Source organism: Triturus cristatus, chromosome 2_1 (assembly GCF_964204655.1).
Source record: "Triturus cristatus chromosome 2_1, aTriCri1.1, whole genome shotgun sequence".
Taxonomy (NCBI): Eukaryota; Metazoa; Chordata; class Amphibia; order Caudata; family Salamandridae; genus Triturus; species Triturus cristatus.
In genome coordinates this window covers 841,722,845-841,739,452 of record NC_140581.1, presented here as the reverse complement: position 1 = coordinate 841,739,452, position 16,608 = coordinate 841,722,845, and the positions used below count along the sequence as shown (strand labels likewise).

Below are 16,608 nucleotides of genomic sequence, written 5' to 3'. Positions count from 1 at the left end.
AACTCAATATTTTTTTGTAGAGTCTAGAGTTATAACTAGGTGTAGACTTATGTGCCTCAACTCCTAGGTGGAGCCACTTAGAACAGTATTTAAGAATGTCAAGTTAATACTAGTAACTTTCACACATAGATGGAGCTCTCTACCACCTTGGAGGAGACCTCCCCATGGGAATGTTTAGGGGAAATGTGTGTATTAAATAATTAATTTAAATATATTTATTTAAGAACAATACTTTTTTTAAAGGGGGGCGTGGCTGGCAAGACAACCAATCAGTCGCTTTAAAGCAGTGCTTCTATTCAGCTAATGGCATCCTGATGGGCATCTGAGCCCCAGACAGCCTGCATCTTGTTGGGGCACCCAGTGGGGAAGGTTCCTGCCCTGTATCATGCTCGAGCCGCCAGTCGGACTTCCATATACTGGGAGGAGTGCTAAGGCCTAGTTGTGCTGGGTTGACGTCGCGGCAAGTGGCGCTGGAGCCTGCCCGAAGGTAACAGGACTATTCGGTGCATGGACAGCAAAACGAAGCAGCCTGTGGGGTGAACGCTGCTTGGAACAGAGACCTTTAACCGCAGCCTGAATCTGGCCCCTTTGCGGCCTTGGCTGTGAGAAGCGGGGGTTGGCTTCCCCTGAATCGGTAGCGGCCTAGTCTGGGGGGGTTCAGCTGAGGCGTGGCGCTGAGCCTGCACACAGGAAATGTATTCCCTTGGCATGAAACCTACATGGAGCCGGAGGACTGCGGAGGACCTGCCCAGACCCAGAGGATCAGCAGTGGGCTTGCTTACTACTTGGGTGGGTCGTCTCTGCAGGTACGGCTGAAGGCGGGCTGCGGGAAGCATCTTGGAGCCTCGCCGGCTCAGCGACTACACACCAGGCTCCCGACGGTTGGGGACAACTATTGCCGGGCCTCGCCTGCTCCCCTCCCCCCCAGTGGTGTGATACATAGTGCCATTATTGGCAACATTCCCACCCACAGTCTGAACATGCATGAATAAATAAATACACAAGACAACTTTTGTTATGGGAAAATATTGCTGCAGGTTTATTCCATACAAAAGTATGCATTAAGGTGGGTTATCTTACGGGCGACCCAAGGGCAGGCTCTGTACCAACCTATGCTGCCCGCCCGCCAGATGAGCCAGCACTGTGGGGAACCCAATCAGTGCTACATCTTTTGGGTGATCCTCCTCCGGATCACGTGACCCGTTGGTCCCTTATTACTCATGCCTTTTTCAGGGCGGAGCGTAGCAGGGCAAACCCCCGGTTGATCAGGCCCCCAACCGCCCGAAGGACTAACGGGGCGCCGCGCGGTTTTCAGGAACCTGGCCGGAGGCTCCTGGTCTTTGGCTCCGGCACCCCTATTGTGCCGCGCAGAGGTACCCTTACTGTACCTGTCTGCCACAGAGGTACCCTTACTGTACCTGTCTGCTTCCAGATCGCCCTGTAACTCCGACTGCAACGACAAAAAGAAAACATTACAATGTTCTACGTACATTGCCTGCCAACCCCACGCCGGGTAAGCGGTAGGGTGGAAGACGGCGTGTCTGGTGCAAAGAGGACACCAGAGAGGCGGGGGGAGGTATAAGTACCCTCCCCCGACCTCTGTGCGCCAGAAGTGACGTGCCTAGCGCGCCAAGGCGAAGGACTCCAACCCTTAGACCAGGAGGGGTGGCGTTTGTGCCCCAATGGCACTAAAGGGCCGCCCTTTTAGGTGGCCCCCTGGAGAACAGAATGGTCAAAGAAGCCATCTCTCCGGACTTGGCTGTCCAGGCAATAGTGCTTGGCGAACGTGTGCAGTGAGGCCCACGTCGCCGCCTGACAGATGTCCTGCAAGGGAACTCCCCGTCCCAGGGCAGTAGTCGCCGCCGTGGCCCGGGTGGAATGGGCTTGCAGCCCAACAGGAGGGTCCTTTTTCGCCAAGGAGTAACAAACTTTTATACACAAGACGACCCACCGTGAGATGGTCCGTTTGTGTACGGCTCTCCCCTTCTTAGCACCTACGTATCCAACAAAAAGTTGGTCGTCCACCCGGAACTGTCTGCTGCGGTCCAAATAAAAGGAAAGCGCACGTTTTGGGTCCAGACGGTGGAGCCTCTCTTCCTCTTTCAAAGGATGCGAAGGCGGAAAGAAGGTGGGCAAAGTGACCGATTGCCCGATGTGAAAGGGGGTCACCACTTTCGGAAGAAAAGAAGGACGAGTCGGGAGGACAACCTTGTCCGGATGAACAGAAAGAAAGGGAGGCTTAGATGACAGAGCCTGGAGCTCACTCACCCGTCTAGCCGAGGTGATAGCAACCAGGAAAGCAGTCTTAAGAGTCAGAAGACGAAGTGGACAATTGTGAAGGGTCTCAAAGGGAGCGCACATCAGAAAGGTCAAGACAAGATTCAAATCCCACTGAGGCATTACGAAGGGGACAGGAGGAAACATGTGAGTAATGCCTTTAAGAAAACGCGAAACAGAGGACTTGAAAAGAGAAGGCTGATCAGGAAGCCGTAAGAAAGCAGAGATTGCAGAAAGATAACCTTTCAAGGTGGCCAGAGCAGAGCCCTGCTGGGCCAAAGAAAGAAGAAAGAGTAGAACCTCAGAAAGAGGGGCGGAAAGTGGATCCACAGCCTTGGCTGTGCACCATGCCACAAATTTGCTCAACCTGCAGGCGTATACCGATTTTGTGGAGGGACGCCTGGCTGCCAGAATCACATCGCAGACTACAGGAGGCAAGTCAAATGACATCAACTGTCGCCGCTCAATCTCCACGCATGGAGGTGGAGACTGGACAGGTTCGGGTGGAGGACCGTCCCCTGCTGCTGCGACAGAAGGTCTTCCTGAAGAGGCAGTCGTATCGGAGGATCAAGTGACATACTGAGTAGCTCGGGATACCAGTACCTCCGTGCCCAATCCGGAGCCACTAAGATGACTTGGGCCCGGTCGTGCCTGATCTTCTTCAGCACTCTGGGCAGAAGTGGTATAGGCAGAAAGGCGTACAGCAGACCGCAACTCCACTCGTGACGAAAAGCGTCTCCGAGCGAGTGCCGCCTTGGAAATTCCAACGCGCAGAACTGCTGACATTGCGCGTTCTCTTCGGTGGCGAATAGATCTAACCAAGGCTCTCCCCACTGCAGAAAGAGACCTTCCGAGTTCAGACGCCATTCGTGATCCATCATGCACCGGCAGCTGAGTTTGTCCGCTCTGGCGTTCAGAGAGCCCGCCAGATGTTGAACCACCAGGATGATGCCCTGGTGTTCCAGCCATGTCCGGAGGTGCAGAGCCTCCTGACAAAGGGTCCATGACCCCACCCCGCCCTGCTTGTTGCAATACCACATGGCAGTGGTGTTGTCCGTGAACACCTGCACGACACTTCCCCGGACAGAGGGAAGGAAGGCTTTCAGTGCAAGCCGGATCGCTCTCAGCTCCAACAGGTTGATATGGAGTTGAGACTCCGCCGGAGACCAGAGGCCTCTGATCTCCGCCTCTCCCATATGGCCCCCCCAATCCCAGGAGGGACGCGTCCGTCACTACTATGTGCTCCGGTTGGGGTAGGGAGAGGCATCTATCTGCCCCTGACCCAATCGCGGTCCGTGAGCCACCACTGCAACTGTTTCGCAGTGCCCTCCGAGATCAAGACATAGTCGGACAGGTTGCCTCGATGCTGGGCCCACTGAAACTTCAGGTCCCACTGCAGAGTCCGCATTCGCCACCTGGCGTAATGCACCAACAGGATGCAGGAGGCCATCAGCCCCAGAAGCCGCAGCACCAACCTGACCGAAACCCAGGATAGAGGCCGAAAGATGGGAATCGGAGCCTGAATATCCCGGACCCGCTGTTCCGGAGGATAAGCCCGGAACTGCGCCGCATCGAGAACCGCTCCGATGAAGAGGAGCTTCTGGGAGGGTCTCAGGTGTGACTTCGGCACGTTGATGGAGAACCCCAGCAAATGCAGGAGGTCGGCCGTAGTCTGGAGGTGGGAGACGACTTGCTGGGGCGAGCCCGCCTTCAACAGCCAGTCGTCGAGATAGGGGAAGACTGGAACCCCCGATCTGCGCAGATGAGCTGCTACCACCGCCATCACTTTCGTGAACACCCGAGGGGCACTGGTGAGGCCGAAGGGGAGCACGGTGAACTGAAAGTGCTCCTGACCCACCGTGAACCGCAGGTAACGCCGGTGGGCCGGCAGGACAGGGATGTGAAAATAGGCATCCTGCAAGTCCAATGCTACTATCCAGTCTCCAGGGTCGAGGGCAGCCAGAACCTGAGCTAAAGTTAGCATTTTGAACCGTTCCTTCCGGAGGAAGGCGTTGACGCTCCTGAGGTCCAAGATAGGGCGTAGGCCCCCTTTGCCCTTCTTGGGAACCAGAAAGTAGTGGGAATAGCAACCACGGCCTACTTCTGGACCAGGAACGCGCTCGACAGCCTCTTTGGCCAAGAGGGCCGCAACTTCCTCCGGCAGAAGATTCAAGTGATCCTCCGATATACGGTGGAACTGCGGTGTCATGGCTGGAGGGGTCGTCTCGAAGGGGAGGGAATAGCCCCATCGGACGATTTGCAGCACCCACCTGTCCGATGTGATGGATCGCCAGTGGAGCAGGTGATGGCGAACTCTGCCGCCCACTGGCGTAGAATGGGCCTGAAAGCTCGGACTAGGAGGGCTTTGAGGCGGATGCTGCCGGGGTGGATGTGGACTGACCGACACGTTGTCCTCCAGTACCGCCATGGCGGAATCCACATCTGCGACCGCATGCAGGTTGGGTCTGCGGCCGGTGGCTAGGCGGACGTGAGGAGGCGCCCCTTCCTTGGCCACGAAAGTTTGCGGCCGTGGGCCGAGAGACCCAAGGACCTGGCAGTAGCCCGGGAGTCCTTAAAACAAGCCAGCGCACTATCCGCCTTCTCACCAAAAAGGCGAGTGCCATCAAAGGGCATATCCATGAGGGAACTCTGGACATCACCCAAAAAAGACGTGGACCGCAGCCAGGCGTGGCGCCGGAGCGCCACCGTGGTGGAAATCGCCCTACCCAGCGGGTCCGTGGTGTCTAGTCCACACCGTATGGCATGTCGTGCTGCATCTCGCCCGTCAGCAAGCGCCTGGGAGAGACGTGTCCGGGCCTCCTCTGAACACAGGGGCAGCACGTCCTCCACCGTATCCCACAGAGAGTGGGAGAAACGGTCCAAGAGGCAAGCGGTGTTCAAAGACCGCAGGCCCAAACTCAAGGAAGAGAACAGCTTCTTTCCGAACTGTTCTAGCCTCTTGGATTCCCGATCTGGAGGAGCGGACGGGAAGGAGGATTGGGAAGTGGATGCCTTGATAACCAGACTCTCGGGGGTGGGGTGTTGGGACAGGAAACTGGGGTCACCTGGAGCAGGGCGGTGGCGCCGGGCCACGTTCCGATCCACAGGAGGAACTGTGGAGGGCTTGGACCAAGTGCCCTGCAGAACATCGATGAGGGCCTCATTTAACTGCAGCAGAGGCTCAGTGGAGCTTGCTGACGGTTGAAGCACCTCTGTGAGGACGTTAGTCCTCATGACCACAGCAGGCAGCTCGAGCCCCAGGGCTGCGGCCGCCTTGCGCAGCACCACTGAAAAAGCTGCACCTTCCTCCGAGGCCACAGTCAGAGGAGAGATGAAACCAGCGTCCGGGGAAGTGTCCAGACCACTGGCATCCCCCAGTTCGTCTGCCCAGTCCTGTGAAAGTTGGCCCTGTAGGGCCATAGGGTCCTCAGACCCTCCCAGTCCCCCCCGTTATCCGATTCCTGATAAACAGGAGGAATGATCGGAGCCGGGCGGTAGATGAAACGCTCATCCATCGGCGTCGGGTGCGGCATCAAGCGGCGCCGCACCGGCGCCGGGCCCGGACAGGGGCTAAACCGGGGGATGGCGTCGTCCGGAGACGGCACCGGGGGCGGAAGCGGTGTCGGAGACGGCGGAGGTGTCGTGAGGTCGACCGGCGCCGGCAGAGATCCAGGCCTGGATCCCTCGGGGACCTGGGGCGTCGGGACCAAAGTCGTCGACGGCGCCGGGCCGGAGCAGCCGGAACGCGAGGTCACACAGTCGAGCACGCGGGGCCCGAAGGCGCGCCGGCAGGCGTCGACGGCGGAGCCAGGCCCCTCATGGCCGAGAGGAAGGCACTGACCTCCGCCGGAGTCGCGTCAGTCCCAGGGACCGGCGGGTATGGGGACGGACACGGCTCCTGCGGCTCCGACAGAGCCACGGGGGTGGGACCACCCTGACCCTCGGCCGAGTCGCGCGAGGGGAGTCCAAAGAGCGGTGTCGCCTCTTGGACTTCTTAGATCGCTTCGACTTACCCGAAGACTTCGAGCCCGACGAGCGATGATGGTGACTGCGGCTCTGCGACCGGTCCTTGGACCTCCTCCTGGACCGGGACCGTGAGCGGCGCGGAGCCAAGTGCCGAAGCTCGAGAAGCTTACGGGACCGCGCCCACCTAGCCTTCGAGGTCAAGGCCTGACAATCAGGGCACGACTCCACGTCGTGGTCGGCCCCCAGGCAGTAAAGGCACCGGCGATGGTGGTCCGTCACCGACATCAGTCGATGACAGGAGTCACAGGCTTTAAACCCGGGCATCCTACCGGTACACGAGTTGAGTCGATAGAAGACCAAATAGTGTCAAAAAAGTTTAGTCAAAAATTGACTAAGGGGTAAGCTCTTCCCGGATCGGCGCTGTCTGGCACGGAAATAAGAAGAAGTGACGTCAGCGCGCGAGGGCGGCGTCTAAGTACTCCGACGGCGTCATTCCGGCGCACGACGCCAATGACGGACGCGGAGCCGCAGACGACGCCTAGCGACGCGCAAGGTGTATTGCTACAAAAATCTTTCCAGATCCAACCTGAAGCCTGGGGATATTCTAATGTGAGGAATCTAACCAACGTGTTTCTTTCAGATACATTTGACAGAGGGAGAAGCCCAGAAATTACAAAAGAAGTGGAGTAGCAAGTCACATTCATCGACATATTTCTCCAAAACCAGGGGGGTCTCCATCTGGGTTGCACCCGGCTGCCCATTCTAACACCCTAGTCACACAGTGAATATTGAGTGGAGATACGTTCTGATACATGGCCGCTTAGATGGTCTCGAACTGCGCCTCCTCAAGGTCTACGCTCCCAACACAGACGACAGGGATTTTTAAACACCCTTAGAGAACTAACTTCTGCACTATGTGGACATGTCCATTATCTGGGGAGGAGACAACAATTGTGTGATTGGTAGTGCATTAAACAGACACCTGCCTAGATTAGGCACTAAGTCCAACTTGCTAGCCTGAACGAGACTAAGCACAGGGCACTAGTGCAAGGGCGTATGGTGGGAACTTCACCTGATGGTAGCAGCGTTTTCCTATTACTCCCACACGCATCAAGCCTACAGAAGACTTGATTGTTTCCTCATAACCACTGATGTAGCGCTGAACATTAGCGGGATGAGTTACCAGGTGCAGTTCCTTTTGGGTCATTCCACCCTCCTTATGTAATGTTACTTAGGTAGGCATAGACCACGTGTACCTCCGTAGAGACTCTGACCAGAGTTGTTGGAAGACAATTTCACAGTATACAATTGGCGTATTTCGAGGACAACTGAAAATCCGCAGAAACGAAAGGGGTTGAATGGTGGTCCGAGAAGAATGCCTCAGGAAGATATATGGCACCCATAAAAAACTTGAAAGGGATATGTCAGAGGATGAAGCCCATTTGGCTCAGCTTCCACAACAGTGATGGGAGGGGAGGAAGGGCTCATAGATCTCTAGAATGCGCACAGACAAGTCGCTGAGGTCTGGGACAGGTTGGACCATCAAGTAACCTGTGATGAGACCCAGCAATATGACCTGAATATAAGCCGCATTATGCGAGATCTTACTCGGTCCATGACTTTTCTTGAAGACCCTGCCATTGTCGGTCCTGTGACGGGTGGCACTTAGCAAAATGGTACACCTATCGAAATGCCTATATGTCATGTAGAATTCCTTTTGTACCTTGCCAACTGCACTGTTTCGACAACTCGATGGGCTATTGGTGTCATTGATCTGGGCAGACAAACACAGCAAGGTCAATCTAGAGTTCTGAAATGGGACCCAGAAGTTGGAGGTTTTGGCCTACCAGATCTCCAGCTATACTACCGAGCAGAGCTACTTCAGTATGTGGGATTATGGTGTTAGGAAGAAACTAACTGGGAGACGTTGCTGGCGGGACTGGTATCTTCGACCGACCTCCCAAAGCTAATAATGGGTGGGCGCAAACTGCGACTGGTACCCTTCCAATAGTATCCCAGGTTACACAGGCCTGGGAAAGGGCAGTAACATACATATTGAAACGCGTGCAATATGCAAAACTGCTCCCACTCTTGCGTTTGAAGGACTCCCTGGATGTAAAGCCATGGATAGAGGGACACTGTCATGCACAGCCTGCGATATATGGACTTGCTTCACTGATGAGCCGGAGGAATCCCAGGTGCTGTAGGTTATAATGGATCCGGATTCACATAAAGGTTTTTTAAATGCTAATTCCTAACTATAACGTGTGTGAAACCTATGGTTTTTTAAGTGAATTTGTAAGGTTTTTGAAATGCTAAGTTATGTATGTTTTATTATATTTTTTATATATTTATTATACAATAAGCTACCTATGTATATAGTTATAGATTGACTGTATCCTGTAATATGTAATGGCTCGTTTAAAATGGTTTTTTTAAAGTTTTTTTACCGTGCGCGCACCCCGCGTTTTTTTGAAAAAAAAATAAAATGTTTTTTTCACCCTTCGCGTTCCTTCAGGGACCCCCTGACAAAGGCTAGGGGGTCAGGAACTCTCTACCCTGCCCCCTTTTCACGTTCTCCACCTTTCTTTTTCACTGTCACACACAAAACAAACAAAATGGCGGCCGGCACTTCCTGATTTCGACCGATTCGAATGTTGACTGACATGTAACCACCAATCAGAATTACGATCGCGCATGTTATGGTGCGCGCCTATAGATATTTATGTACTTTTAACTGCAATTTTCTCAGGAACTACTGAACAGATTGACACCATATATGCAAAAGGCACATGCCTGACCTGAGGACTACCTCTTTGCCAAATTTCAAGTAATTCTGTTCAGCCTGACAAAGGCTAGGGGGTCAGGAACTCTCTACCCTGCCCCCTTTTCACGTTCTCCACCTTTCTTTTTTGACTGTCACACACAAAACAAACAAAATGGCGGCCGACACTTCCTGATTTCGACCGATTCGAATGTTGACTGACATGTAACCACCAATCAGAATTACGCTCGCGCACGTTATGGTACGCGCCTATAGATATTTATGTACTTTTAACTGCAATTTTCTCAGGAATTACTCAACAGATTGACACCATATATGCAAAAGGCACATGCCTGACCTGAGGACTACCTCTTTGCCAAATTTCAAGTAATTCTGTTCAGCCGTTCGGGCTGTACCTTCGACTAAAGGTCCTATGGGAAAATGCATGGGGAAAACGCGTTTTGGGACCCCCCTTTTTTCTCAGCCCCCGCTTGAGGAATCACCCCGAGACTTTCAGGGTAGGAGCTGAGCGGAGCGCCCCATTAGTTTTGAAAATTTCGCGAGGATTCGTCAACCGGCACCAAAGTTATTCAAAATAGAATTTTCAGATTTCCTATGGAAACACGGTCCTAACTATAACTATCTACTGGCGACCGCCAGTAGATTATATATATATATATATATATATATATATATATATATATATATATATATATATATATATATATATATATATATATATATATATATATATATATATATATATAACCCCCATCCACAGTAGCATTTTTATTTAATATGCATCACATTTATAAGTTCAATTAATTAGCATTATTTGTTTTGTTAACAAGTTAAAAGTTTCATTTGTTATATTTTTATTACATGTTAAAATAACATTTCACATATATTTACATTTGTTTTATCATTAAACTATACTTAGTTCAAAAGTTGAAATATTTTTATTTAACGTTAGTAACTATTGGATGTAATTTTAAGTCTCTGGCACCATTATTTTCTATGGGAGTGTGTTGCATCTTTTACAAGTGACCATATGTGGTGCTGGACGTACTACAATACTGGGCTGGGGTACATTTGCTACTGTTTAGACACCTTTAGAGCTGTAGTAGCTTCAGTAGTAGTGTAATTTGTCAACGGCAAGAGGGTTACTCTCTGGTAGTGGGTGTTTGTAATAGCCTGTCATGCTGTAAACCCCTCCCATTTTATAGTAAGCATTCACCATTTTCCAGCCACTATCTTTGTCTCTTACACATTTACTACAAAAATGTAGGTGTATTTGTGCATAGACCTCTGCCACTGTAGCTAGGGGTAAAAAGATATGGGAGGTCTCCACTCAGGTTAGTAAATAGCATTTTGTAGTAAGTGAGTAGTACTATTTCACGTACTACAAAATCCAGCTTGTGAATAGTTTCCTACATATTTATATACGTATATTTCCAAAATGAAAATAATTTTACCATGTTAAAAAAAAAAAACATAAGCCAACTAGCCATAGACTCAGAATACATTTGACTGAAAACACCATCCTTGCAATATGTTTTAAAAGACAGTAATAACTGTTAATCGTGCTCCTGATACTAAGAGTGTACTACAGTGAAAAATGAACCCAACTGCTCTAGGAACTCTTGGAGGCACCTTTTTTCCTCAAATACTGCGGGAAGCCAAGATGTTAGTTTCTGAATGTCAAATTGAGAAATAATATACTGAGGCATAGGTTAAAATCTATGATCCTGGGCTGCAGTGAGGCAGTGAGATTTTTATGAATTCTGAGAAAAAACGTAAGATTATAAAGCCAGCAAAATGTTCTTCTCCACCATGATATTCCCTCTGATATTCATGTCAAGTCAAATTCTAGATTTCCAAGAAATAAATTTACAGAAATGTAGCATTACTTTCCAATTCATTAATACAATACATTTAGATATCTTAAAATCAATGGACAAAAACTGAACCACATCAATACAACCAGCACATAATACAACCTAAAAACAAATATACATCAGTGTATAATACCTTCTTGAAGAAAGCACATCTTGAGGGGGTCTAGAAAAACCCATGAATACCATACATATCAAATTTAAAAAGTGCATCAGTTTGGGCCTATTGGGATACAAAACTATCTTCAATTACTTAAGTAAATACTAAAGTGCATTGTGCAAGACCAACATGGCAGAAACTGGCAAGATGACACTACATAATTAAAATACATTAGAATACAGCTTAGGTGAATCTACACTTTCGGAGACATATATATCGTATTCAAATAAGAACCATTAGCCCTGTCGAAAAGTAAGTAGCATACATTTCAATTGTCTCTATGATAAAGTGTGTTGTGCAAGACCAGGAATACAAAAAGCCATAAGGTTATCCAGCCATAATAAAGGGCCCTCTTTATCCAGCTTCAGTGTCAATTTCCATTCCAGGGCATCCACCTAATTTGAGCTACATGTTCTCAATTAATCCAAAGATCATGCCTATATCCCAATGCAGGACATGAAGCTTAATTCTAGGGCAGCTTGGGAGGGGGAATCCTGGCATAAGATGATACGATTTTGCGCAAATATTGGCCAACGGCTACATCTTGATGTCTCAAACTACACATCACACTAAGACCCATTTCCCTCGACCATATCCCTAATTTTCTTTTTTAATTGGCCACTGGATCTTTTTCCTATCCTCTACAAAAACACACAATCTACCAATAAGGTGACTCACTAAATATCTTTTGCCCAGCTAGCATGGTCACTGACCATGGTCTCGACTGTCTGCGCTTTCAGTCCTGGCATCCGCCACCCCGCATCAATTAGCAACCATTGACGCAGGATTTGATTTTGCAAAGACCTGTCTGGGATTCTGTATAAATATGTGAAGAGGTCAGGGCCCTCCTGAGTTAATAAATATGGCACAACAGATCTCCTGTTCCTCAAGTACTGTAGATCCTCACTCCAGCAAGTTTCCTCAGCATAACGCCTGAGAGTGCTCTCCATTGAATTGATTTGGTCATTTTACCCACTTCAAAGTGCATATGTGGGGCACCTAATCATTCGATCATGAATTTCACTAGATTACTCTTAGCAGAGAAGAGTGCTATGACCTCAGGGAGAATCTGCATGGATAATTTATCACAGAGGAATCCATTTTTGATCAAAAAGAATATTGCAGAGAAGGAAAATGCTACTTACCAGTATGCATCTGTTCTTGGCATGTAGAGCTGCAGATCCACACACTAAGCATAGATCGCCATCTGGTGTTGGGCCCGGATATTTGCACTTGTTTTTGTCTTGGAAAAGTCTTTGGATGTCACGAGATAGGTGACTCCTCCTTTGGATGATAGTGCGCATGGGCATCGGCTCCATCTTCAGATTGTTTTTCGCCAGCAGGGAAATGATGGAGTTTTGTGAGAAACAGAAAAGATTCCCATGTATGCTGTATCTAAATAAGATAATACTGCAACAGATAAAGGTAGCCGGGGAGGTGGCTGGGCGTGTGTGGATCTGCAGCTCTACATGCCAAGAACAGATGCATACTGGTAAGTAGCATTTTCCGTTCGAGGTATATGAGCTGCAGATCACACAATAAGCATAGATTGTATAGCAGTACGCCTCCTTAGCGGCGACCACCATTATCTGTTGCAGTAGTTTGAAATAACGTTTTGAGTACAGCCTGGCCCACACTAGCTTGTTGTTTTGTTTGCACATCTACACAATAGTGCTTTGTGAATGTGTGCGGTGTAGACCATGTAGCTGCTTTGCAGATGTCATGTAAGGGAATGTTCCTTAAAAATGCCATTGAAGCCCCTATCTTTCGGTAGAGTGGCTTTAGGGGGAACTGACAATGTTCGTTTTGCTTTGTGATAGCAAATCTGTATGCATTTGACAATCCACCTTGCTATCCCAGATTTTGATATGGGGTTGCCTTTATGTGGTGGTGAGAAGGATACGAAAAGTTGTTTTGTCTTGCGAAAAGGTTTTGTTCTCTCATTGTAATAAAGCAGTGCTCTTTTGACATCCAGAGTGTGAAGAGCTCTTTCTGCGACTGTTTGTGGTTGCGTGAAGAACACTGGCAACTCTACAGACTGATTGAGGTGGAAGGGAGAAATAACCTTAGGGAGCAATTTAGGATTAGTTCGTAGAACAACCTTATTATGATGTATTTGTAAGAAGGGTTCCTGAATGGTTAGTGCTTGGAGCTCACTAACTCTTCTAAGAGACGTGATGGCCACTAAAAAAGCAACCTTCCATGTTAAAAACTGTAGCTCACATTTATGTAGAGGTTCAAATGGAGGACCCATTAGTCTTGTGAGAACTATGTTTAAATTCCACACAGGTTGAGGGTGGTACTCTGGGAGAAATTATTCTTTTGAGGCCTTCCATAAATGCTTTGATGGCAGGTACTCTGAAAAGTGATAAGTGTTGCCTATTTTGTAACTAGGCCGAAGGAGGAGTCACCCATCTTGTGACTTCCAAAGACTTTTCCAAGACAAAAACAAGTGCAAACATCCGGGCCCAACACCAGATGGCTATCTATGCTTAGTGTGTCATCTGCAGCTCATAAGCCTCGAACACTGTGTTGGAGCCCAATGGGCGTTTGCGTAGGAGCCCAATGATAGTCATAGAAGTTAAAGTAGAATTACAAGAATAACACAAAATTGGAACTGGAACCAGGAGGATTGCATGTATGTCCTTTTATTGTGGGTGATTGTTTTTAATACTTTTTTTGTTTATATGTAATTTTATGGTTCTAATTAATCAGAATAAAGTAAATTCGAATAGAAATGAATCATTATGCAAACTTCTTGTGTATGAAAGCTTAATACACCAGGGTAACTCTCTTTGAAAAAGAAACAATTCAGTAATGTTTAGCGAAAGCAAGGAATGATCTCCAAGTGACAGCTCTGCAAATGTCTGGTACAGGGTCATTCGTTATCGTAAGAACGGTGGCTGATTTTCCATTTGGGTAGTGAGCCCTGTGTCTCCCTGGTAAGAGCCTTTTGGCTTTCTGATAGCAAGTTATAATATAAGAAACTATCCACCTGGCTATGGACTGCGTTTGAGCATGTTTCATAGTTCTGAAGAGCTATTTCACTTCATGTATGACTGTTTTTGGTTCTTAATAATAGCACAGGCCCCTCTTCATGTCCACTGGATGTAATGCACTTTCTGCTAGGGAGAAAGAAGGTGTAAAGAAATTTGTCTGATTGATGTGAAAATAAGACATTGCTTTTGGAAGGAAGAAACAACGGGTTCTTAGAGAGGGCATATTACAATGAAAGACTGTGTAAAGTTTCCTGGTACAAAAAGCTCACTCTTGTGCCTTAAGTACAGGCTAAAAAGGAGGACTCTGTTAGCTTTGAAAAGAAAGCAGTGCTTTGAGTTATGACTCAATAAGCAGAAAGAATGAACAGTGGGCTGTGCATAATGGGATCGGGAGCTTCAGGGTCATTTTTCACTACTGTGCAAACCATTTCACATTTTTAAAACCACATTGCTAGCTTTGTGTTTTCAGTCAGTAATCAACTGATTTTTGTTCAGAAAAAAATCATATAGAATCAAACAAAAATATATACACAGCACAGATAAAACCTGTGTCTGACAAATAATTGTTTTGGCTAAAATCTTGTCAAATTTAAGCAATTATGTCTGCTTTGGGCAACAGGATTATGTCTGAAAAAGACAAAATGTGGGATCCCAGAATGTTGCTTGCTTGCTAAAACTATATTTGATTTAAAAACACGTTTATTTTAAACAATGTTTTCTCTCATGCAAGGGGATGTTTTATTGCTTGTACTCATAAACAAGATAAAGGTATAAGATACATCTTGAATCTGATTTACTATTATCACAGAGCAACAAAACTCAGACACTTACCAGTTCATCTAATTTGTCAAAAAAATACACATTCCATCCTTCCACCACAATTTCTGGCTTTCTTGATCCAGTGTAAATCTGAAAAAAGAAAGCTTGCTCATTTAAAAGTACCTACTTTGCTAAAAGAGCAGATCCAATCTTTCTTCATCTTAAAAGGCACAGAAGGCTTTGTTAATAAACTTACTTCTTGAAGAACAGGGATAACTGGTGGATTCCTCTGTTGCAGAAAGTAAAGCACCATGAGTGTGTAGGCATATGAAGACAGGCTCCCTCTTGATGCATCACCGATGTCACACATCTATGCCCAAAAACATTTCAGATTAAAAGCATTACCTCTCAATAGCCAAATTGTTCAAAACCTTGTCATCACACTGCAAGCAAAAACTGTTGTGCATCAATAGATTATCAAGCATTATGTGCATTAAGTGTACGTGATACCTCACTCTTTGAATCTCTACTAACATAGAGGTGTTATTCACGATCATTTCTACAGCTCCAAATATTACTGACAATGCACCTCCAAAGCTATTTTCATTTATCAGGATTCATGGTGAGAAAAAGATAAGTTACCTTAAAGGTGCCTCTTGCTTGAGGAAAACTGGAGTGCACTGCGACGGTGGGCCAAGAAGGGCCTTACAATAATAGGTAACTTGAACACCACAGGTAATTACACAGACTTTCAGGAAATACACATAGAACATGGCATCCTGAGGAAGCATTTTCTGATACATGGGACTCTGTTGGCGACAATAGGCAGATGGTAGAATATGGGCAGAAAGGATCTATCTGAACAGGACTCATTATCAAAAGGGGATCTATTTGTGCTGCAGGAGAAATGGGCCAAGGATTTGGGAGTACAGATTTCTGACCGTGACTGGGACACGGTTTCCAGAAATTGTTTTAATATTATCTACACCGAGTATATATGATCCCTAAAAGGGTCAATCACATGTTTGTTGCTGCACATGCTGAATGTTCCAGTAGCAGTGACAAGGGATCTGACTTTTTCCACATGGTCTGGAGCTGCCCTCCTTTGAGAAATGAATGGCACACAGTCTTACAATAAGTCTCTTGTTCTACAGAGCGGGATGTGTCCTGTACCCTGGTGGAATGCTTATTTGGTTTCTTCCCGTGGACTAGGGCTAACAATGTGAGCAGTAGATTTATAGACTTGGAGCTTATGTTGCCTAGATGCCAGGTACTTAGGAGCTCGGAAAACCCAGGGGGGCTGGACTTATGGAAATGGGCGAATGAACTCAGTAAATGGGCCAAATGTGAAGGGAAAATATTAAATAAAAAAAATTACAAAAAAGGGCAATAGGGTCTTTCTTGTCTCTGGATCACACTGGGAAGGTGGTAATTACACAAGAAGTAGATGGATGAGCTCTGATGTAGTTATGTGGCCTCCATGGCTGAAGTGTTGTCATGATTCGTTGATGTGATCTCTCGCTCTCTGGCCACAGTAACAAGATAAACGCACAAAGAATGCTGCCAAAATAAGGATACCTTAATAAGCACTTACTTGTGAACGGTCTCTCCATGCTAAGGGTTATGTTATTATTGCATTGAATTTGGAAATTGTTTAGCTTTCGCAGCAATAGCAAATTTGTATCCATTATATCCATCTGCATGTTAAAAATGTAATTGACACCCTGTTGACAAATGTAATATTCTCTCTTCATGCAGTGTGGCAATATCTATGCAATGGCTAAATCG

General features: G+C 47.5%; 1 protein-coding gene across 1 annotated transcript in view; it reads right to left on the bottom strand.

The window, feature by feature from the left end:
- TUT7 (terminal uridylyl transferase 7) overlaps positions 1-16,608 on the bottom strand; it is a 1,376,479-nt gene that overhangs the window by 298,700 nt on the left and 1,061,171 nt on the right. Inside the window, exons 19-20 of the mRNA XM_085632922.1 lie at positions 15,077-15,190; positions 14,893-14,970 (exon numbers count right to left, since the gene is read on the bottom strand). Of these exons, the coding sequence (XP_085489048.1) occupies positions 14,893-14,970; positions 15,077-15,190 (192 nt within the window). The remainder of the gene's footprint in view (positions 1-14,892; positions 14,971-15,076; positions 15,191-16,608) is intronic.